Here is a 25,908-nt window from a genome sequence, read left to right on the forward strand (position 1 = left end):
AAAATGTGTGCTATATCATTAAGAGAATGAATAATCATGAAAAATAATGTAATCTGCCTCATGCATAGGACTGATATTGGACTGCCTAAGTTCACATTTCTACTCTACCATTTGCAAGCGTGCAATCTTAGGCTAATTTTCTGACTATGCAGATCTCAGTATTCTCCTCACTAAAATATGGGTAATTATAGTACGTAGGCCCATAGGATTGTAAGAATTAAATTCATTTATACAAATAAAAATCACTTGAAACAGTGTTTAAAATAGAATAAAAGTTCAATTATTGCTAGTATTACTTTTCATATAGTAGGTCCTCAAATCATGGTTAAAATGATTTCTGATTTATCGATTTGAGAGAGACAGACAGACATAGATTTGTTGTTCTACTTATCTATACATTCATTGGTTGATTCTTGCGTGTGTCCTGACTAGACTCAAATCCACAACCTTGGCATATGGGACGACACTATAAAACACCAAACTACCCAACTGAAGTGTGATCAAATAAGTTAAACCCCAACTTTAAACAAAGTTTATTATGAAAATTTCCTAATACAAACAAAAACAAAATTATCTAAGGACTGTCCTATTCCCAACAGTTCAATATTTTGCCATACCGTATTAATATCTCTCACACCATTTTTGCCTGAACTATTATAAAGCAAATCCCAGACATTATAGTGTCAATTGGTACATAACTTAAAAAAAAAACTATACCATAAAATAATGAGGAATGAAAATAAACACTAAGTAATTATTGTCTGGAAGGTAATTAGGAAATATAATGCAACCTCATATTATCAAATCTGATAATGTAAAGGAAAATATGTTTGCCTTAAATATTTTGACAATTTTCATTTCATGTTGACACATTTAGTCTACATTAAAGCTACAAATCATGCAATCTTTGAAAAATGTGTCAAAAAGAAAACAGTTCAAAACTTATTTTCCTTTGTTTTTAATTCTGAATCCTAAACATAAGTGTAACAATTATTTAGTAATTACTATAAGCTGTCTAAATATAAACAGAGAAAACACAAGACTCAAATTCAGACACTTACAAATACAGAAACATACTCACATGAACACATACATGGCTGATTTACATTTTGAAAACAGGCATCATGCTTTACATCTTTCACAGTACCAAGTATATTATTAAGTTAACTGATTCTATTATGAACTTAATACTTCAAAAATCAGGTTTTTTCTGCTCTCTCTCTCTCTCACTATATATATGAAGATATCCTGCTTAATGAATTTTAACAACAGGTTTATTTGGGGGAAAGCAGTCCTAGTTATGACTACTTATCAGTGGATACTTATAATTATAACTAGAGGCCCGGTGCACAAAATTTATACATGGGAGGGGGGTCCCCTCAGCCCAGCCTGCATCCTCTCCAATCCAGGACCCCTCAGGGATGTCTGACTGCCAGTTTAGGCCCAATCCTAGGATTGGGCCTAAATGGGAAGTTAAACATCCCTTTCACAATCCTGGACTGCTGGCTCCTAATCACACACCTGCCTGCCTGGTTACCCCTAACTGCCACCAATTCTTGGCCTGATCACCCCTCACTGCCTCTGCATACTTGCCTGATTGCCCCCAACTTCCCCTCTACCTGCCTAGTCACCCCTCATTGACCCCCCCTGCCAACCTGGTGGTCCCCAACTACACTTTTCACTGGCATGGTTGCCCCACACAGCCTACTTGTTCAGTCATTAGGTCGTCCCTGACTAACCCCCTGCTGGCCTGGTCATAGGCAGCCATCTTGTGAGGTCTTTCTGTTATATAGGCTTTCTGTGCTTTCAACAAAGAATTATTTATTCCTAATTTACCTTCAGAATAGTTTAAACTTTTTATAGACTAAATGAACACTGTAAAAGGTAAGTAGCAATAAAGTGACATAGTACATATGTATTTTTATATTTGGAATAATGTGTGAAACATGATGATATATATTTCCTAACAATATGTTGTACTTTAAAAGTATTTTTAAAATCTGTTTTCTTAAAATTTAATAAAGTTAAATATTCAAATAAAATGTATGGAAAGTATGAAAATAACTTTTTCCAGAGACTTTATTGCTGGGTAATCAATCCTGTCCTAAATACATTCTTAATATAAGACCAGATATGTAATAGTAACAATTATGTAAAGAATGATACAGACACACACAGAATCTAGCAATTTTTAAAATGAAGGTAGGAGTTTGAGTTCCTGAGAGAGTCTGGATGTTAAAAATGGTAAAGCAGAAAATAAATTATTAACTTTGTGGTTAATGAAATTACCTTTCCATAAGTCATCACCTTTTTCAAAAGATTACACTTCTTTCATTGATTGGCTAATTTATGTTTCTTAAATCAACACAGGATCAGGGATTAGGCTACCGGTTCTATTTATTCTGTGCAGTAATTGTGCCTAGTCACCTATGACTGATAGCTCAGCATAGATACTGTATCGCTAGCCTGGGCTTTACCCAGAATCGGCTCCATATTTTCTTGTCTGAGACACTGAGGTGAAAGGTAGACATATTTAAACTTGATTGAGCAGTGAATTTCAGCTCTTTCTAGCTGCATAGGAAAACAAGTCTGCATGGTTGATCACTTACTGAAAATCTTTTGATCTGCTCCGAAGTAAACCATCAAAATGTTTTCTGGAGACTATGTAAGTATAACAGCTATTTCTTTAAAACTTTCTAATCTTTAGAGAATTAAAACTTACTTCATTTTGGTACTTGATAATTAAAAATTTAATTTGTGGTACTGACATTTTCAACAGGAATATTGGTGTTTTAATTTACTTTATTAAATTTTTAGTTAGGAGTTTGATATAACTATTAAACAATGTTAATATTACTAAATCTCAAATCCATACTAATTTCAAAGGATTGTGTTATCACTTTTATAATTCTAACTTTCATAATTCTAACTCTAAAAATTAGAATTCTAATTTATTCTAATCACAATAAATATGACCTCTTCAGAAAATATGATTTAATTTAAAAAATTATCTGTTGAATTCAAGCAGTAGTAATTTCATTTTTTTCCTTGTCTGAATCATTTTGATCTAACTGCTTCAATAGTTCACAAACTTTTGAAGAGCCAAATATAGAGACTGAGTTATCCAAATTTAAATTTTTGTAAAGATATCCAATTCACATGACCTTTAAATTTATACATGTGGTGTGAATTGGTAAGTGTTTCAGAAATCTAAAATATAAACAACATTTTCAGAAACATTACTATTTTAGGCAAACATTTACAATTATTTGGTTAAACTTTGGCACATAAATCATGTTATTTGCTTACTTAAAAAGTATAATTATTATTGAAATTTTTAATTTACTTATTTTGTTTTTCAAATTAAATTCTATATTAGAACCTAAAATATGGCTAATTTCCATTATTTATGTCTTAAGAATCTTAATTTTATCTTAAGATTTCAGGATCTTATAGGCAGTTGAAACCTCATTATTGTTTTATTATATTAATTGCAAAGAAGTTTGATAATTTCAGCCAATATAGCAAATTATTTAGTTTATAAAAAGTTATATAATTTTCTCCCTTCCTATTCATTCAAGTACAATTTTTGAAGTAATTAATATTATATTATATGTGCTGTGTATATCTTCTATTAACATTTACATGCTAATTTATCAAAAGAAACATAATATTTAAGTCATATTTTAGGAATTACTTAAAGTTTTGATGATGACAAGATTTCAAAGAAATGCAATGATTTTCAGTGCTTCTGAAACAGATAAAGAATATCAGAGATTAAAGAGTTGCATTTGAACATACCTAAAATTCATTTGTGTTTTGATTATCTACATTAGAGGTAAATTTTGGATTTTATGTATTATCTCAGTAAGTTTTACATAATCAATGTCATCATATTTTAAAGCAATTATTTATTATCTTAAAACATGTGGCCCTTGTGATTATAACTTAGTATTAAAGAGACCTATAACTGAGGTCAAGTTTATCTATTTAATCTCCATTTTGGGTGTAGTGTCTTCAAGCAAAAAAACTTAGTCTTCTATAGGCAAGAAAGCACAAATTCTTATATTATAATTCAGATAATAATTGACTGCTTGTTACAAATAGAGTCTTGGGCCCTTACTCAGCAGTTCAATATAGATGACATCTGAATTTATAGGCTCGATACAAATGCATGACCATTTTTTAGAGCCACCAATGTAATTTATTAGTTTGAGTTACAAAACTTAAAGAGGGAAATTTAATATAAGTCAAGCAAGAGGCAAGAATCATAAAAGTGGATATACTTCTGTAAAAATAAACATATGTAGTGCTTTAAAAATTACTTTCTAGAATTAGGGACTTAGATTGCCCCCAATATTTAAGATCATTTAGGTAGGTTAGTTACATTAAGAAGGTAATGTACCCTTGATCCATAGTGTATTTTACCTGTGTGCTTGACCACAAGACCATCTATTGAAAGCAAGATTTAATTAAATTATTATGTTATTTTATGGCAACCCTGAAACTGTTTCCTTTGAGGAAGATAGTATCCCTCCTAGATGAAGAAAATAAATAAATAAACATAAGCCAGGAACTAAACCCAGGCATTCCAATGCGATTATAACTCAAGCTAAAATACTGCCTCTTTCAAATATATGCCTGATTCTTCTAATGAAACTACTGACTATTTTTGTGCTGTTAGTCATCATCTGACCTTCCCTTTTTTGTATAGCAATATTTTACTTACTTTAGACCCATTTGTTTAAATAGACTCTTTTTTTTGCCTCTAAGTAAACTTTAATCATATTCCTTTTTCTATCCTTTTGACTACTTCCTATTTCTACCATACATATTCACTGATAGGAAATTATAGGAGTATTATAACCAATATATTTACATCATATTCCACACTTCAATTAACATTATATATTATTATATGTAAAGTAGAGAAACAATTATTAAATGTGCCTCCATCTCTACATCAGAAGCTGTGCATACCTTGTCTAATTTAATAGTCAAAACAAATCTTTTTACAAGAATACAACTTAGCACACAAAGGTTTTGGAATTGTTCTTGGAGGCACCAGATATTTGCTCAGCAGTTTCACATGTATTATTTTTAGTCTTGAAAACTTTGAAGGAAGATATTATCATCTTCATTTTCCACATGAATAGATTTAGGCTTTGAGAAGTAAATACTTTTCCCAGGAATGAAAAGCCAGGCAGTGGTGAAGTAGAATCCTGCCCAAATCCAAAATCATTTCTACCACAAAAATAAAAAGTGGCTAACTATGATTATCCTGACTTCATATTATGAAGCAAAGAATACATATTTTGAACCCAATTCAGAGATATCTAATTAGTTTGGCAGGTTGTGGTTCACTGGTTGAGCATCAACCTATGAACCTGGAGGTTACCATTCAATTCTCAATCAGGGCATATGCCCGGGGTTGTGGGCTGGATCCTTAGTTGGGGAGCATACAAGATGCAATCAATGAATGATTCTCTGTCATCAATAATGTTTCTATCCCTCTCTCCCTCTCCCTTCCTCTCCGAAATCAATAAAAATATACTTTTTAAAAGAGAGATAAAATTAGCAGCAGTATCTTAATAAAGATGCTCTTAATATGTCCCTAAAATGGCTCATGATTAACAAAGTCAGACAACAGCAATTTGGCAATGTCTAGTGTGGGCAAAAAGACGTTCTGTATTTTAACCCAGTTAGTATGAATGAATGCATTGGTGCTAAGCAGTGAATTGCATGTAATAAAGGAAGAACACTAAGAAAAAATCAGAAACAAATTCAGGGCATTCTATCCAGGAGTGATGGCAGGCTGAGAAGACCTCCCTAGGGAGTGAGGCTGTTGATGAGGTAAGATTATTTTTAAAGCAGGCTTTTCCTATGGAAAGGTATTCCTGGGAGGAAAACTTCCATCCAAGAAATCTGACTTTGATTGTTTATCTACAATATGACTTACTGAACAAATATTAATAAAAGGTTACTCAGACTTTAGATTGCTTTTTGCTATCACATGACTACATTGTCTGAACTTTACATACTTTGATTCAACAGAAGTTATGAATCATGCTGGGTATAGATAGCTTCAACTTTTACTGAGTCCTCTTTTGAACTAATAGATATTGAACTGGAAAAATTAAAGTAACTTTTTCCTTGAAGTGATATATAGGCATGTGGTTACATTTTTTAAAGCCTCTTTATGATAGCTGTAGATGGCTTTTAATGTAAGGGCTGGCCTCACCATGACAGTACAATAATAGTTAAACATATGGTCAAAGCCAGCTTTACCCCCTAGGATCCATATGACTGAGGACAACTTACTTAGTATTTTCTGTACCTCAACTTTCCTACCTGAAAAAAATGGGTGTGATAATAGCATCTATAATGTTAGCATTTCTTAATAATTGACAAGGAATGCACTAGGAAAACCTGGAATGAAAATAGCATCCCCCCAAAAAATGTGAGCCATTGTTAACAGTTTTAAGTAACAGTGCCAAAATTTGAATCCAATTCTAATTCAAAACACCTGATGCTGCTTGTAGAGATGAGGTTGTTTGTATCTATTAATATTACTAATGTTAAACTTGAATATACACATACATACCTATACATGTGTAATTATTCATAAAACTTATGAATAACAAAAAGTCTTGAATAAAAAAAAGTTTCATGAGTGGAAATATAAATACATTCTGTTAAATTCAGCATAATCTTTATTTTTAAATAGTTTCTACCATATTAAAAATTTTTCATAATTCTACTCCCCTAAATAGTTACTTCCAAATACTCTTTTTTATGGCAAAACTCCTCAAAAGTGTATTGTATTCATTATACCAAATTCCTCTCCTCTAATTATCTCTGAATCCACTCTAAGTGGGTTTTCACCCATTCTACTCATGAAGGTAAGCAGTAACTCCCATGAGTCAGAATCCCATTCTCCTTTGCCAGAAATATCCCAGGGCTAAATTCTTAAAACTTTTTCTAATTTATACCCACTCTTTTGCTCATTGGGTTCAATATAATGGTTTTAATTATAATGCATTCAAAGTCTTCTTTTTAAAAATTTATATTTTAACCCAACAGCTATGCCTGAACCCCAGAGTCATATAACTAGCTGCCAACCCAGTGAGTGGAAAACCCATCCTCTTATTAGCTCAGGCACACCTCAAACACTTTTTATGTGTAAATTTTTAAAAATGTATTTATAGCTGATTACCCTCTTTATCTCATACCTTACAAATGATCCAGTAACAAAGACTTCTGGCTCTATTTTCATTATCTAAACACCTCTCATTACTTCCACTGCAACAACGCAGGTCCAAGCTACCATCATCATCACTTGCCAACTTTATGCAATAGCCTCCTACTTGGTCACTCTGCTTCCATCTTTGCTTGCACTTCTACATACTAGGAAAAAACAGTGAATATGATTGCCAAAAACTGCACTCTTAAAGCACTACATTGATGTATAAGAACCATCATCATTTTGGAATTAGATAAAGCCATGCACTAGAAGGTAGAAACATTAAAGGAGAGATTGAGAGAAAGCTTTAGCCCTCACTTAGAGCTTTCAGAGTATTTACCATAATAGCAAGAACAATAATAAATCTTAAATTTGTAGAATCATTGCCATTTTCCAAAGTGCTTATAATATACAGATCATAGGGCTTGTGGAGGATAGCACCTCTTTCTTACATATGTTGGCTTCTCTTAAATGCTAGACATTTTCAGATAATTAAAAATTATCTGGAAAGTTATTTTGATGTTATAGTTCTATTGGTAACATTATTACATGGCACTCATTTAAGTAAGCATTAGGTTAAACCCATAAATCTCAAAATTTAAATAACATTAGAAGTTGTAAAACCAAAGTAACAGAAAAAAATATGGTTGGTCATATTTCATTTTTATTTTTTATAATTAACCCATTTAACAAATAGTCCAGGGAAAAAGTTATCCACTTATCACAAATCACTTCCTTTAAAAACCACATATATATATTTTTCTTAAATCATAAGATTAAAGTCTTAACAAATGATATTAGAGCAATAGAACTCATAGTTATTTTAATGAGTCATGTATTTCTGGAATTAGGTGGAATGGAGAAAACAGAAAGACAACATTTACAAGGCATTACTTACTGATTTTTCAGTAGTTCCACCTCTTAGACCAACACCCTGCCCTCTGTCTACCATTGATTTACTCTGTTAGCAGAAACCCTGTAATGAGGAGTAGCTCAGCCTGATTTACCAAAAATGAAAGAGTTACAGGAATTTTTTAAAGTATTTCATAGTACATACTGTCAATATCCCTACCCCAGCCTCTTTTGAGTTGTCTCCAAGGAGTTATAAAATTGCATATAGCTTGTGGACCTGCCTTTCTCAGGCAAGGCATAAAAAAGACTAGGTTTTTTATGTGTGTTTTTGGTCACTTCTCACCAGAGGATTTTTAAAATTGATTTTTGGAGACAGTGGAAGGGAAGGGGAGAGTTATAGAGAAACATTGATGTGAGAGAGACACACCAATTGACTGGTTGCCTCCTGCACATGCCTGACCAGGGCCCGGGATTGAGCCCTTGATAGGAATCAAACCTTCCTGATATATAGACCCTTAAGTCTCTCTCTCTATATATATATAGGCCAACACTCTATCCACTGAGCCAAACTGACTAGGGCAAGGCGACTTCTTATGAACCCCCTCTCCCCCTCCTTTTTTTTTTTTTTTTTTTTTGCTAGCATCCTATTTTATCACAACATGTAGTTATGAATATATTCTTTCTCAATTATACTTTAGGTCCTTAAGATATTCTGATAATTATGTTGGAAGGAACCAGAACAAAAATATGTTAACAGACATGACATGTATAATGTACAAAACATAAAAATAATATAGGCTATTTGTACATAAGATAATGTGTTTTATGTACTTCTATTTTAGATAAAGTGGAATCAACCTACTATAGTTTGGCCTTTCTTCTTTATTTTATGGCAATTTGTAATAAAGCAACAGGGTACCTCAATGTATTTTATTATCTTAACTCATAATTGTGCTACTTGTTTTTAAATAAGCCAGAACTAAAAGCATTGCAGAAATATTTTCTCAGGTTTTGAAAAAAAGCACTTTAACTCCAGCAGACACATTGTTCAAATTAATGTGTACTAGTAATGGTTTTTTTAAAACGTAAGAATCATATCGTATTTTATAGTTGGATGATTCTTGATTTGTTGCCATCATTACAATAGTAATCATCTTGAATTATTGTTAACTTCTTTAGAAATATTAGATATATGAATATATTCTTCTAAGCTTTCACTTAGCTGCCAGTTTCAAAATGTCAGTATTTTAAATGATAAGAAAACAGACAAGGTGCTAAAAGATAGTGTTGATACCTGGGGACAAACACATCTCCTGTGTACATTTCATCACTTATTGTACTAAATGCCATGTGATTAATCCAACATGTAGGTTATATATAAAAATTAAATATTTGCAGTTACTATAGTAGTTCCTTCAAAGCAAGAAAAAAAAAGTCATATTTATGAACCCTTAGTAATAGGTAACTTATTGGTTTTAAAATGAGAATTTGGAGGGAAAATAAAGTCACAACTGAACTTACAACAACTTAATGGCCAATACTATGTTTCCCCGAAAATAAGACATCCTCCGAAAATAAGACCTAGCACTGATGCTCTTTGGCCATGGACGGTGTTTCTTTGGCATCAGTGTAGGTTTTTTAAATACCTCTCATTGCCAGTAATCTTTCTCCTGAAGTTTATCTCAGTCTGCTCTCACGGTTCCTATTACTCCTCCTGAAGGAAGATTTTGGAGCCCTTCAAAAACGACACAGCTATCTCAAGCTATTTATAGCTGTCAGTTGGTCCATGGCAAACACTGAAAGTCCTGTTTCCAACAAACTCTGAAAATGTTGTGAATTCTTAGAGTTCAGGCATTGGGAAGCGAAACCACCCTCCTCACTCAAAGCAGCAAGTTCCATGCAATCTAAGCGTCAGCCTTTTTCCAATATGAGTCCACTGTGTTTCCCAAACAATTGAGCATTTTTTTAAATAAAAATAACAAGATTGGATTTCCCTCTGGGTGGCTGACTTTCCTGGTACTGTTGTGTCGTTTAGCAAATGGCTGATAAACTACTTTGAAGATTAATAAAAGAGGAGAGATATCTTCCCATATAATTTGGTAAAAATCAATATTTTCCGAATTATTTTTTCTTCTATAACATTTGTTGTTAACTTCTGAAATATATATTACACACTGAGATCACATCAATTGATATTTATCAGAACACTGATCAACTTTTACAAGTAAAAGCATAACAACATTAAATTCAATATCTTTATAAAACTGGGTACTCTTGAGAAATTTAAAAATTACCTTAAAATACTGGAAACATTTTTGAAGAGTGTCAACTATTTATAAAGTTAACTACAATGTCTTACTTATTCCTTATGATCATGCCGTCAAAGCATTTCATTAAAGAAGTAGACAGCTCTGAACCAATTGATGTAAAACAAATCAATATATAATGTATTCCTCTGTCTCCTTCATTGCCAGGGAAAAAATATGGCTAAACATACAACTAATGTCTGTAAAGAAAACTTCTAATGGTTATATAGAATGCCTTCCACCTTTACTGTGATACCATAATTTTTTCTTTAGTATTTTTTGAGATTTATACATATTCACTCACTGAATAGCATAAAAATATGCAGACATTTGCTTAAAACAGTCCAAAACAAAAATTACCCTGAACAAAATTTAGTTTGGGTAAAATTTCTTTTCACATAGAAATATAGGTCCTGGTCGAGTAGCTCAGTTGGTTGGAGATATGCCAAGGTTATTGGTTCAATCTTGGATCAAGGCACATACAAGAATCAACCAATAAATGCATAGATATGTAGGAAAATATATCTCCCTCTCTATCTATTCCTTCTTTCCTCTCTATCTCTAAAATTAATAAATAAGAAATTTAAAAAGTAATAAAGAAATATATAATTTCTTTACTACATAGACATACAACTTATTTACGGATTATCCAGCCAAGATTTTATTGAGCTTCAAACTGGCTTTTCTTTAAAATAATATTCTCTTGCTATAAGTTAGTATTAATTCAGAGGGGGAAAAAGTAAAAGCAGCTAGAACCATGCATTGTTATAAAGGTAAAATCTGCTGGGAACAGAGCATCATGACATTTTCCACAGCCGTCTTTTGGTGCCTGAAAGGATGTATAATGGTAGGCAAGGGAGACCATTTTCCTTCCATTAACATCTCAAGAACACACAGTTCACTAGATAACACTTTCACTGATTTCTTTTATTAAAAGCTAAAGAAGTTTTAATCACCAGGAGGAGGCAATTTCTATTTGTGAAATAGATTACTGAGCTTTGAGAGTGCTGGCTACTTACCTTCCTAAAAATATCAAATTAAAGGGAAGCTGCCGATATTTTAGAATCACCATCTAAGACCTGCGACATCATTTTGTAGAAATTGTTCTAATAAATCCAGACTGATTTATTAGATACAGAAAACAGACTGACAACTGTCAGAGGGGAGGGATTTGGGGGGTGAGTGAAAAAAGTGAAGGGATTAAGAAACAACAAAACAAAACAAAAAACTCATAGACAAAGACACAAGTCAGGTGGTGATTACAAGAGGGAAAGAGAGGTGCAGGGGTATAAGAGGGTAAAGGGGGGGATAAATGGTGATGAAATGAGACTTGACTTATGATAGTGAACACACAATATGATATACAAATGAGTTATTATAGAATTGTATGCTTGAACCTGTGTACTTTTATTAACCAATGCCACCCCAATATCCTATATAATAAAAGGCTAATATGCAAATTTCCCCCTTAACTGTGAGTTCAACTGGGAGTTTGACCAGGGGGAGGAGCTAGCTGGTCAACCCCAGTCACCCCCCCCCACCCCCGCCCATACCACAATCACCCTTGGCCTCTCCCCCACCCCAGATCACCCCCCTTACCCCTGATCGAGGCAGGCTGGCCAGACCCCACCTGTGCACAAATTCATGCACTGGGCCTCTAGTATTAAATAAAAATTATTTTAAAATAAAAAAATTAATGTTGAGTGAAATGTAAGCCAGTCCAAAAAGTTGGCATACTGAGTGATTCCACTTACATAAAATGGGAAAGCAGGGTATCTTAATGTCGGAGACAGAATAGTGGTTGCCTGAATCTGAGGATGGCATGGGAATTGATTGAGAATGGGCACAAGAAAATATTGTGAGGTCCTAGAATGTTCTATATCTTAATCATAGTGATAGTTACATGGGTATATACATATGCCCTAAATAACAGAACTATATTCATATATTTGTGTATTTGCTATATGTAAATTATACTTCAGTAAAACACTATTATCTAAATTTTAAAAATCCATAAATTGCAGTTCTTCACACATTAAATGTCAGCATATCCTTATCTTCACTTTGAAATTTAGGACCACATGTGTTCCCTGAGTATGATCAATCACTTAGACCTTGTATTGAAATTGCTTCTCATTTAACCTTTAAAAAATATGATTATGTTTTATCCCCTTGATATTACATTATAAGCATTAAGATTATTTATTTATAAGAGACATAAAAATATATGAAAATAGAGTTAATTTTTTTTAAAAAAAAATATATTTTATTGATTTTTCACAGAGAGGAAGAGAGAGGGACAGAGAGTAAGAAACATCGATGAGAGAAAAACATCGATCAGCTGCCTCCTGCACCACCCCCCACCCAACTGGAGATGTGCCTGCAACCAAGGTACATGCCCTTGACCAGAATTGAACCTGAGACCTTTCAGTCCGCAGGCCAACACTCTATCCATTGAGCCAAACCAGTTTAGGCTAGAGTTAATTTTTGAAAAATGAGAATATAACAGCAAAAGAGAAAAGAACTGAGAGACAAGATACGCTGAAAAAGCACTGGATTCAAAGTCAGAGCACTAGTATTCTGACTGCCAGCTGTTAAGCCAATGGCCTTGCACAAATACTGAGTCATTACTTTGATATGCAATATAGAAATCAGAACACTTGCCTGATAGAGCCTTGCTGATAACGTCAAATTAAATAAGAACATAAAGGTGTTTAATTGCAAAGTAGCTATACAAATAGTAAGCAGTACAGTGCCTCCTTCACCTCTAGAACACTGATAGATTTACACATTATTTTACATGGGACAAGGATATAGTCATTAGATTTAAATGCTATTTCAGGTCTGTAAAGAATATACTATTGAATAGAAGCAGCGTTATGACACAGCATCATTATTAGCTAGACCATTCACAAGGAAAGTTGAGTAGAATCTTTGGCAGGCGTAAACCACATGGTACCAAGGTTTCTTATCACAGTCTTGTTCCACCAGCGAAGACTAAGCTCCTGGTGAACAGGAACTGAGTCACCTGTTTGCAGTTCTCCCATTGAATAAGGGTCAGTCGGGGACCTTTGTAAAGCTCTAAGAAAAGGTGTGTATGAGGGGTGGAGGGAGCACTCAGTCAGCCTTATCAGCATAGGATACTGAACAACTGAGTTTCAAAAAATTAAATAAAAAGGCAAGTTCCTCTCTTTCAGCTGAAATGATTTTGCAGAGCATCGTGTGAGGATCAGTTACACAGTGGTCACAGACAGGTTATTTGTTTGGAGAGGACACTATTGCAACACTGCAGGTTCTTTTCTTTTAACTTTTTTTTTTAAAGTATATTTCTTTATTGATTTCAGAGAGGAAGGGAGGAGAGGGAGATAGAAATATCAATGATGAGAGAGAATCATTGATGGGCTGCCTCCTGCATACCACCTACTGGGGATTGAGCCCACAACCCAGGCATGTGCATTTCGCTGGAATCAAACCTGGGATCCTTCAGTCCACTGAGCCAGACCGGCTAGGGTTACAGGTTCTTATTTCCTTTGATTTATGCTGTGCTCTCAGCTCCCAGAAAATCCTTCAGACCAACCTGAGGGTGAAGTGACTGTATTGTGCTTGCTCTCTCAGAGCAGGAGGTACTGCATGATGGTACCAGTGTACTGTTTTTTCTAAAAAGTCATACTGATAAATGGGGAGTGTTGCCTACATTATTCAAAATCCAGCTGGTGTTTCACTCAGAGGAAGGTGTTAAACCTTTTATTTTTTTAATTTCTTTATTGATTAAGGTATTGCATATGTGTTCTTATCTCCTCATTACTCCACCCACCTTCCTACCCCTGACTTGTGTCCTTACCCCTCTATTGTCTATGTCCATTGGTTAAGCTTATATGGATGCATACAAATCCTTCAGTTGATCTCTCCCCCTTATCCCCACCTTCCCCTACCTTCCCTCTGAGGTTTGATGGTCTGATTGATGTTTCTCTATCCCTGTATGTTTTTGTTCATCAGTTTATGTTGTTCATTATATTCCATAAATGAGTGAGATGATGTGATATTTATCTTTCTCTGACTGGCTTATTTCGCTTAGCATAATGCTCTCCAGGTCCATCCATGCTATTGCAAATGGTAAGAACTCCTTCTTTTTTACCGCAGTGTAGTATTCCATTGTGTAGATGTACCTGTTTTTTAGAATGGGATTTCTCAATGAGAACTATTTCATGATGTGAAAGGAGATTTTTAGAGATTTAATCTAAAGGAAATAATCTCTAAAAATAATTCTAAATATTTTTAAAAATTATAACAACATTTTTATGTCCAGTATATTATTTATTTGGAGAAAGATAATCTGAAGAAGAAAAATTTTTATTTTCTATTTTTCTCTATATTTTTAGACCATTAATTCTAAACTATCTGGCTAATACAGAATATATGTGTAAACAATCAAAGTTGATAGAAACTCTAACACTTGGAAATATTTAGTTTCTATGATGCTTGTTTTTACATTTAATTATCGATATGAATAGCTTTATTTTTATATAATACTTTCCTTAAAAACATTATATATATATAAATGTAATAGTATTAGTACTATATAACATTATATATAATAACATATAGTAAGAGATATAGTTTTTCCATTATGTATAAGACTGTATCTCATTTTTTTTGTTCTCTTCGTTCCAAGCATTTAGTTACTATATAGATTTCTAATGAGAAAATTACACTGAAAAAAAATATGATATAATGAAAAGGAAATGAATAATATAAGCCCATTAAACTATTGTATCTTGGAAATGAAGTAGAACCTCAGAAGAAATTATTTTTCTAAGCAATACATTTTTAATCAAATATGAGATTTTTGCCTCAAATGAAACCTCTTCAAGAAGCCTTCCCTTGAACTCTAGTTTTCACTTGAAGATTATCTCTTCCTCCAAATTCCATGGTACTTTGTTCGAGTTTTATGACAAATCACTTCTGTCTTTAATTAGTTGTGTATATGTATTGTACAATATTTACATTAGCAAAACTAATAGTAGTATGCAGCACAACCTATTACACATATTCATTGTTCATTTTTACTTTCTAGAAAGAATAATTAAATAAATTGACGGGGGACATAATACTCTATAATATAGATAATTAAAATCAATTAATATTTAAAGTACCTTAAATTATGAAGTTAAAAACCTGCATAAAAATAAGAAACTTTGGACATTGGCCTTTTTTTTTTGGCCTTGATGAAGACCAGGTTGAACTTTTTCCATGGTGGGATGGATGGGGAGGGGACATGGGAAACCCAGGGGCAGCCTTCTATTTCCACCCAAATACATCTTATCTCACCACAATCTCCTGTTCATGGGTCCATGAAATGCTTTCCTCATGATCCCATGAGAGAACACGATTTCCACTGGCAGCATCATTGCTTTCAAATACATTTTCTCTTTTATACTTTAAAACAGCCCTTTGGCTGAAAGCACTCAACAAGATTAAGGTCACCAAGGCAATAAACTGTATTGTCCACACAAAATTTGTCCAAACAAGTCTTCTAACTCTATTTTCCCAATGGAAAAAAACAAAAAACCAGAGAAAGAACTACCTAGACAAAAGGTATCTAGTAAAAGGCAGTGACAAATAGCAAAAAAGAAAATTATTTTCACATTTAACGATATAGCTGTTCTTTCAAAAAATGTAAATCTTAAATTTCTCTGGAATAATATGTTAAAAAGAAAACACTATCAACTATCCAAACACAATAGATGAAAAAAAGTCTGTTTTTCTAATAGAGTCTCAATTAATGACACAGGTTAGCAAATAAGGAAGATAAAACTCCTGTTATCTCCTAATGAATGGCTTCTAGAATTGAGGGTTGGCTCAAGAAAATTCAGTTTCTACATCATCTCCAATAAACTTGAGATATTAGAAGTAAACTGGACTTAAGTTTGTAAATGCATGTAATACAGCAAAATAAGATGTATACCATACTGTTATGTTAATTACATATATCTGTCCATACAGGCACTTAAGAAAAATATTTCACCCCTATGTTCTTAGCAGTGTTATTTACAATAACTAAGAATGGGAACAACCCAAATAGCCATCAGTAGAGGAATGATTAAAAAAGCTGTGAGACATTTTTACTATGGAATACTATGGAGATATAAAAATGAGGGATCTCTCACCCTTTGAGACAGCATAGATGGACCTGGAAAATTATTATGCTAAGTAAAATAAGCCAATCTGAGAAAGACAAATATCACATGATCTCACTTATTTGTGGAATCTAATGCACAAAATGACTTCACCAATAAACGAAGACCCTACACATGAAGGCATGGAATAGACTGACATACAGTGATGTGGGGTTGAGGGGATAAGAAGAGATAAACCAAAGAACTTATATACTCATATGCATAGTCCATGGCATCGGGCAAAAGAGTAGTGAAGACCTGGGGAGGTGGGTAGAGATGGAAGGAAAAGGGTAAAGAATGGGGAGATGGAAGACATCTGTAATACTATCAACAATAAAAAATATATTTTTTAAAAAGAATCATATTTTATTAACATGGTCATACTTGTAAATATGAAAATATGACCATATCACAATTATTATATGGTTTCCAGTCTACTTCAAATAGAGATTCAGGTTTATTAATATTAATCAAATGGAATTCAACCTGAATTTCATGATTAATTTTAACTCAAGTGACCAATCCTCCAAAAACCTTTTCATAAGTATCTTGGTATTGGCATATTTCTTGGAGTAGAAATTATAGTCCAGTCTTCCTCTCATTAATTAATTCATTTTCTACTATTAGGAAATGGGCACAGGAAACCTCCCTCTGAAGCTAAGATATTATCACTATGGAAGAGCTCAGTAAATGCCTCAGTTCCCAAGGCCAGCAGAGCTGTTTGCTGTGGAAAGGCATTTTTCCCAATGTTTCTGGGCACGCTGAAAACAAACAAGGGGAGAGATCCCCTTCTTTAATAAATTTGGTTGATGGTTCTCCTGTGCTGAGTGTGGTCATATGGTGCCTAGTCTGGCTGGCTCTGTTTGAAATAACAGACCCTGTGGTTTGAAAGCCTAACTTAAATGTTCTGCCATTTTATTATTGGCAAGAGACAGAATTTAAATGAAATGTCAGTCAGGTTTCTATGTTTTCCTCTGCAACTGCAAGCTTCAGCTAAAAATTCTCTACCCTAACTACATCATCTAGATTTTTATGAATCATATAATCTAAATTCAAGCATTTCAATTTTCTTCAATATTTCATGGCCCTGCTGTATAAAAAAAAAAGCTGTGGTGTCAAGTAAAAAAAAATTAAATTGAAAACAAAAAAACAAGAAAAAACACACAATTATAGTGGAAAATAAGGACAAATAGGTAGAAATTTATCATAAGAGCCATCATAAGTCTTTAGGTATATTTTTCCTTTAAGTACTACCTCTCTACTGAATTGTACACACACATCCTATCTAATAAAGAATGGATATGCTAATTGACCCTCACATCATCACAAAGATGGCAGTGCCCACAGACAATAAGGAGGGAATATGCTAATTGACTGTCCCACCCTCAAAGATGGCGGCACCCACAGCCACAAGAATGCAGTGTCCAATTCCCTCAGTCCCACCAAGACAGCAGGTGGGGCAAATCCAGAATCCCCCAGTCCCTCAGCTCCCCAGATGTCCAGGGCCAGCCTGAGGTGCAGGCAAGCCTCAGATGTCGGCTGCCCAGCTGCCTAGGGCTGGCCCAAGATGCAGGTAACCAGGACCAACCAAGGCTTGTGCTGACAGCAGTGGCAGCAGCAGAGGTGTGATGAAGTGTCACCTCTCCCGCCCCTGAGGGCTCTTGGACTGTGAGAGGTGTAGGACTCCCGGCCCCCCCACTTTAATGCATGAATTTTCATGCACCAGACCTCTAGTGAAAAAATAAAGGAAAATAGTTTTTCCAATTGGGAAAAAAAAAAAAAAAGCTGTGGTGGCATCACCTCTAATTTGTATATATAACATAAAGGCCCCCAATAGAGTTCTCGTTTCAGTTTCTATGAAATAGTATCCAATTCCTAAATTGCTTACTGTTTATTAAGAAGATATGTATTTGCCAGTGTGGTTCAGTGGATGGAACATCCTCCCATACAACAAAGATTTCAGTGTCTCTTCCTTGTGAGGGCACAAATCGTGGTTGCAGATTCTACTGGTGGTTGGGGTGGATGAGAGAGGCAATCAGTAGATCTTTCTCTTTCACTTTAAAGTTTTTCTCTCCTCTCTCTTCCTCTTTCTAAAAATCTATAAATATATCCTCAGGTGAGCATTTTTAAAGAAAGAAGACATATATCTATCACATTTTTCTATTACTAGTTCGTGTATCTACATTTTCTAGATGAATAATAGATACCAAATAACAGAGAATAGATTTTTTAAATTCAGCCAAATTTGCTCTCTGCAAGTAATACACAATTAACTTCGTTTCTCAAAGGTTTATAAAATTTTTCAATTATAATTTATATTCAATGTTATTTTGCATTAGTTTCAGGTGTATAGCATAGTGACTAGACATTCTAATATTTACAAAAGGGTCCCTTCAGTATTTCCATACTCACCTCGCACCACATGTATTTATTACAAAATTATTGACTATATTCCTTATGCTCTACTTATAGATATATGTGTGCATCTTAGAGTAATTTAAACACGTAGAATGTACTTATGTACTTTTGTTTTTATTTATTGGGGAAAAAAGTTAAAATCTTTTGTGCAAATTACTGTAATCTCTTTCTCATGAACTCTTCCCACCAGGCACAAGGAACCATCTTCCCAGCTCCCAATTTCAATCCTGTCATGGATGCCCAAATGCTAGGGGGGGCGCTCCAAGGATTTGGTAAGCCTGATCATTTCTGTCATCTTTTATAATAATTACTTTTTGCTTTCCCTTGCTTTAAGACTGTCTTATGGGTATAAACATCTGATGTCTAACAGAAGACAAACACATTTTTAAAGCTGGGCAAAGAAATAGAAGAAGAAGAAAAATAATAGACTAGAGCAATATGGTGAAGAGGTTTGTCTCACTCAATTGCAAATCTGATCGGGAGACCCCCCCAAAAAAACTCATTTTGGCCTAAAATGTCCCTCTTTGCCCTTTGTTTTCTTTCTTGCCTGTTTCTTTTGCTCCTTCTACTTTCAGCTAAATCAAACTTCCTGCTATCCCGGAAATTAAAGCTGCTTTTCCACATCTCTTATAAATTGGCCCAATAACTCCACTCCCTTGAATGCTGTTTTCTCCTATTTAATTTATATCCATGTTTTCTTCTTTCAAGAATCTCCTCAAATGAGTCTCTTCCTCTTTGAATCCTTTTCTGGGAACTCCAAGCACCAGATACGCTGAACCCTGGGCTCCCTAATCTCATTGAATGAGGCCCTTTCGTCTCTCTGGGTTCCTGAGCTCCCAGAGCTTTGAGCCAGGAGTGCAGGGGATGAATAAATGGATGGTCAATGAATGAAATTATAGTTTAGAAAATAAATATATGGAGAAGGGAGGAAAGTTGTTGTGGTCTTTTTAAAAAGTTATTTTTAAGATATAATATGGTGCTGTTAAACATCCATATATTTTCGTTAAGCAATAGCTATTATAAGAAGACTTGTGGTGAGCATGAAGATAAACATTGGCGACATTAAAGGAAATCCTTGCATAAAACATGCACAGCCTTTCATAAGAAAGCAATCTCTTAACTTTAAAGACAAGGTCACCTTCATGAGAACGGGATTCACTTTGTGTTTTATTCAGTAGCAGAACCCCTTAGGAAAATAATAAAGGACTTTAAATGTGTTCTTTAAAGTCAGTTGAGGAGTTTGAAATGCTGTCATGCCTTTTAAAATATCAACAGTCACTAAAAAGAAATAGAGAGATAAGACAACAAAAAGTTATGGATTAACTTTTTACTTAGGAGAGTACTGTTTGCTTTAAAACTGTAGATCAGAGCAATCTATCCATCGAATAAAATTTCCTTTGCTCCAATTTCAATTTTCCTGCCACTGTAATTTTAGGGACATAATATGGATTCATTGTGACCACTGTCACTTTTTTTTTTCTTTTTGTTTGTGAGTGTTTTAAGCTGAAAAAATGGATGAGGTTTTGGTTTTTAATTGCAGCGCCCACTCAAGCAAGTCAGAGGACAGACACAGCTCAAAATGCTTTAAAAGTTTATCTGTTCTGCCGAAACCGGGTTAGCTCAGCGGTAGAGCGTCGGTCTGCGAACTGAAAGGTCCCAGGTTCAATTCCGGTCAAGGGCATGTACATTGGTTGCGGGCACATCCCCGGTAGGAGGTGTGCAAGAAGAGGCAGCTGGTCGATGTTTCTCTCTTATCGACGTTTCTAGCTCTCTTATCTCTCTCCCTTCCTCTCTGTAAGAAAAATCAATAAAATATATTAAAAAATAAAAAAATAAAAATAAATAAATAAAACTTTATCTGTTCTAATGACCCTGGCAAGTGCAGCTATAAAAGACAAATACTAATGTCTTCCTTAGTAGCTGTGCTATTTTGTCCAGCTTTAATAGGATATAAATGAGAAAAAAGATCTTACATATGACATGTATACATTTAAGGTGCACAATGTGATGATTTGGTATACTTATAAATTGCAAAATAACTAACAGAGTAAAGATTAACACATCCTTCACCTCACATAATTACCATTTTTGTTGCTGTTATGGTGAGACATTTAGATTTACTCTCTTAGCAACTCCCAACTATGCAGCACAGTACCGTTAACTAAAACCACCTTCTGTACATTAGATCCCCATAACTCATTCCACCATTTCCCCCACTTCCAGTAACTGAAGTTCAGCTCTTTTAGATTCTATGTACAAGTGATATTATATAGTATTTGTCTTACTCTGACTTATTTCACTTAGCAAAATGCTGTCAGATACATCCAGGTTGTGCCAATGGCAGGATTTTCTTATTTTTTATGACTACATAATACCTGTGTGTGTGTGTGTGTGTGTGTGTGTGTGTGTGTATACTAGAGGCCTGATGCATAAAATTTATGCAAGAGGCTCCGAGGGCTGAGGCAGCACCCCCAATCGCTGCCCCAGCCCTTGCAGCAACAGCCCTGGCTTCATCTGGAAGGTCTTCAGGAAGGACATCTGGTCTAATTAGCATATTAAGCTTTTATTATTATAGATCACATTTTCTTTACCCATTCATCTATTTATGAACTAGTGACCCCATGCATGAAATTCATGCACATTAAAAGGGAATTAATTAGAGGAAATATTTTAGTATTGCTATTTGCCCTTTCTCTATAATAGAAGTGTCATAGATGAAAGGAAATTAGTAAAATGTATACGAAAATCTTCTTCCTGTCAGAGTCTGGGGTACACCACGGGAGCCAGAGTCAAATCCCCACCTACCCACATGCACCTTGAAATCACACAAGACCCACACTGGGCCAGCACCACTCCATTGGGCTAGATCCAGACCCAGCCTGCCCCACCCCTGTTAAGCCCTGCTGGGTGGGGGGCGTGGCCTGAGGTCCCCAGGCCAGGGGGCGCACCTTGAGGTACCTTGGCCTAGGCTAGGGGACATAGCCTAAGGTCTCCCATCAAACCCTGCCGGGCAGGGGCGTAGCCTCAGGTCCCCTGGCCTGGCATTGGAGTTGCAGGGAGAGGGGTGTGACCTGAGGTCCCCAGCCTGGGCCATGATAGTGGGCATGTCTACAGGTCCCTCATCAAGCCCCTTGGGCAGGGGCATGGCTGCAGGTCTCCCAGCCCGGTGCTGGGTTAGGGAGTGTGGCCTGAGGTCCCCTGTCAAGCCCTGCTGGGCGGGGGGCACAACCTGAAATCCTCTATCAAGCCCCACCAGATGGGGGCACAGCCTTAGGTACCCTTCCCTGGCACAGTGCCAACCAGTCTCAGGTCCCTGCTGATTTCTCATTAAGGCTTGTTATGGGAACTTGGCCTCCACTGTGAGCACAACCATCTTGTGTTACGGAATTTCTGCCTCCGCTGTGGGTGCAGCCATTTTATTATGTCATGACAGTCAGTTTACATAGTCCTACTTTATTGGATATGATACCTAAGTGATTTTCATATCTTGGCTAATGTGAATATTGCTACAATGAACATGGGAGTGCAACATCCCTACAATGTAGTGATTTATATTTATTTAGATAAAATCCCAGAAGTAGGACTGTTATATCATTTAGTAGTTCTCATTTTCATTTTAAAGAAATCTTTATACTGTTTTCCATAGTGGCTGTACCAATTTACATTCCCACCAAAAGTACACAAGGTTTCCCTTTCACATCTCTCATTTTTTTTTTTATATAATAGCTATTCTAACAATCATGAGATGATATCTCCTGCTTTCAGTTTGCAGTTCCCTAATTGATTTTGAGCACCTTTTCATGTATTTGTTGACCATTTGTGTGCCTTCTTTGGGAAAATGTCTATTCAGGTCCTTTGCCTATTTTAAATCTAATTATTTGAGAGCTTTATATATATTTTAGATACTAACTCATTAGATATATGATTTGCAAATATTTCCTTCCATTCTGTAGGCTACTTTTTCACTATTTTGATTATTAAAATAATAGAAAAGAAGAAGAAAACTTACTGATCTGTGCATGAGGCTGTCCAGAATATGCTAAAGTAATATACATGCTAGAAAGTTATGGAAAAGCAAGTAAATTTTTGAGTTCATGAGATGATAACTGATGATAATAATAATAATAATAATAATAACAGTAAAAAGGGTAATGCTCAGCTTTCTTTTGAAAGTAGTGCTGGCTGGCTTGCATCTTTTTTCAAAAGATGATTCTGCATAAAAACTGTTAAACTTTCAACGAGGCAAGCCCTGCAGATCAGGAAGCTGCAAAATACCTCCTTAAGGTATTCTTAAAAATGCCTTCTGAGTTTTATACAGTAGGAGTGTGTGTGGAAGAGAGGATTTCTGATGCTGATTGGGCTGTTTTATAAGGACATTTATGAACAAGCATTTACATAATGTAATTGGCATTTCTGCTAACAAAACTGCTGTGACCATAAGGTCATAAAAATCTAACCTGATATTTTTCCCAGGAGCAACGGTTCAGCATTTACTAATTTGATGTTCATAGTGACATTGTAGAAAACTACCACAAATAATAGCAACCAACTCTACATCATAAAAGTCTATAACTTGCTATGGTTCATTGTGCCAGGCTTTTCTGCTGAAAATAAAAATTATTTAGAAATTCTTGTCCCAATGCAATAAAGCAAGAAAGAGAAAAATGTAAGATTCTAAAGAATAAATCATTATTATTTACAGACATTTTATTTTATGTATCTCTCTCTCTCAAAATCCAAGGTAATCAACTAAAAAGTTATTAAAAATTGTGAGTTGAATGACTTTTCTGAATATATGCCAAACATAAAATTCAAAAACACATCTTTATTTAAGCAATGATGTGTTAAGAAACAAAATAAAAATAACTTTAAATATTCATAGAAAGGCAAAAATAAATAATTTTAACAAAAGTAAGTTCTTGTCATTTACAAAAATTATACAAGTCTTTACTAAATCTTTTAGGAAAAATAAACAATAATTTGGCACATATAGTTTGTTAGTGACAGAAAAACAACTCTTCTGAATTGATTCCAGAGTATAAAATGTAAAGTTTTTTTAATTAATTTTTTTTTAATTTTCCTGAAATATCTCTGGAAGAATAAATGAGCAAGAATTGGTATGAACACTTTGAAAAAATAAAGAGTAATTCAGACATGTAGGTTGTGTATAATCTCAACAAAACAACAACAACAAATAATTAATAATTATATAAATGGACCTACCTGGTTGGGCTCCTGTATAGAACATTGGCCTGGGGACTGAAAGGTCCCAGGTTTGATTCTGGTCAAGGGCTCATACCTGGGTTGCAGGCTCCATCCCAGTAGGAAGCGTGCAGGTGGCAGCTGATTAATGATTCTCTCTCATAATTGCTGTTTCCCCCTCTGTCTCTCTCTCTCTTTCTCTCTGAAATCAATATATATATTTAAAAAATAATAATTATATAAATGGGATGATAGTAAAAATAACAATGGATAGAATTGAAAATTTTTTATTATTTTAAAATATGTTAACTTTGGAATGCCCATTATATATCTAACAGACACCTCTGGCATTTTTAAAGTCCTTTGAGCCCAGGACTTTAACCAGACTAGCCCATGGTACCATGTTGCTCTGTGCCTCTTCACTGGAAGCTGTCTTTCCCTCACACACACACACACAAATTATAAAGTACAGTTTTTGAAACGGATTCTATGCCTCCCTCCCTCCATTTTTCAGCATTCAGACTTTTCTCTCATCCACAGAAAACACCATGCTCTTCCTTTTGTTTCTCATCTGCATAGTCAGGACCTGACCCACAGCTTTTCCACAGGATGTCCTTCATTTCCAAAAAGATGATCTACTTAACATACCAGGCTTTCAATTCAGTCTTTTTCTCATCTCCATTAAATATCTCTTTTGGTCAAAGAAAATTTGTACCACAAAGAATTAAACAGGCAAGGGATTCTATTGAAGTAGGAATCAAGATTTTTTTTTTAGTTGAGTCAAGAGATTGAACTCAAGTCCTTCCAAGCAAAACTCAGGAGAGTTTTTAAGCCTGGGGTGAGCTGTGGAAAAAGCACTGAAGGACAATGGGGTTTGGGAGCATTGGTCAATGTGATTGGGGCATTGGTATTTGTTAATTGGTACTTAATGGAAATTAGGTTTCTATCTTCCAAGAGATGGGGAGATAGTGACTCTATTGTTTTTAAAGACTATGTTTTAAACTTAAATGGCTCCCATGTTCTTGAGGAAGACATTTATGAGCTATTAAACTGGGAAGTGGTTGGGAAAATATTCTCATATCAAAAGGATAAAGAAATACTTTACAATTGCACTTTTTTCCAAATTAAATGCTCTCAGAAAATGGAGATCAAGGGCCTCTTTCAGGAAGAAATCTATCTAAATTTTAGTCATGCTGAGGAAAATCTAAAGGCCTTCTTGGTCACTCTCCTATGACTATAATTAAAGCTAAATTTATCTAGCCTAGTGGTGCATGTGGGTGTGATGTCAATTGAGTGAGCTGGTATATAAGGGCCAGAGGCCTTCAGAGCCCAGGAACAGAGTCTCTATTAGGAGAGAACATGTTCCCTGAAAATCATGAGACTTTCACACCATCTCTCAGGAGGGTACACACCCCCTCTACTTGTGTAATTTCCTTCTCTATTTCTCTTTCTTCTATTGGAGGTTCTTTTTGTCTTAATGTATTTGTCTTAATGCATGTTCATTATAAGTCATATCTCTCCAACTGTAACACAAGAAAGATATTGTTCCCATGTAGGCAAGCCTTTTGGGGTGGGGCAGGAGAGGTGGTTGAAGAAAGACTATATTTTCACTTCCCTGTAGTTTTCACTGGATCTTTTAAAATGGACAATCTGAAGAAATAGTGCCAAAATAAGAGCTAGGAAGAACTTTGGCTTCATCAATTGTTTCTCT

The 25,908-nt window shown here is 34.8% G+C and overlaps 1 protein-coding gene across 1 annotated transcript in view; it reads left to right on the top strand.

Moving 5' to 3' along the window:
• The first annotated feature begins 2,457 nt into the window (after positions 1-2,457).
• Positions 2,458-25,908, top strand: part of ANXA10 (annexin A10) — a 60,473-nt gene continuing 37,022 nt past the window's right edge. Inside the window, exons 1-2 of the mRNA XM_045576457.1 lie at positions 2,458-2,665; positions 19,186-19,267. Of these exons, the coding sequence (XP_045432413.1) occupies positions 2,648-2,665; positions 19,186-19,267 (100 nt within the window). The 5' untranslated portion in view covers positions 2,458-2,647. The remainder of the gene's footprint in view (positions 2,666-19,185; positions 19,268-25,908) is intronic.

This window comes from Pipistrellus kuhlii, unplaced genomic scaffold (assembly GCF_014108245.1).
Source record: "Pipistrellus kuhlii isolate mPipKuh1 unplaced genomic scaffold, mPipKuh1.p scaffold_m20_p_8, whole genome shotgun sequence".
Taxonomy (NCBI): Eukaryota; Metazoa; Chordata; class Mammalia; order Chiroptera; family Vespertilionidae; genus Pipistrellus; species Pipistrellus kuhlii.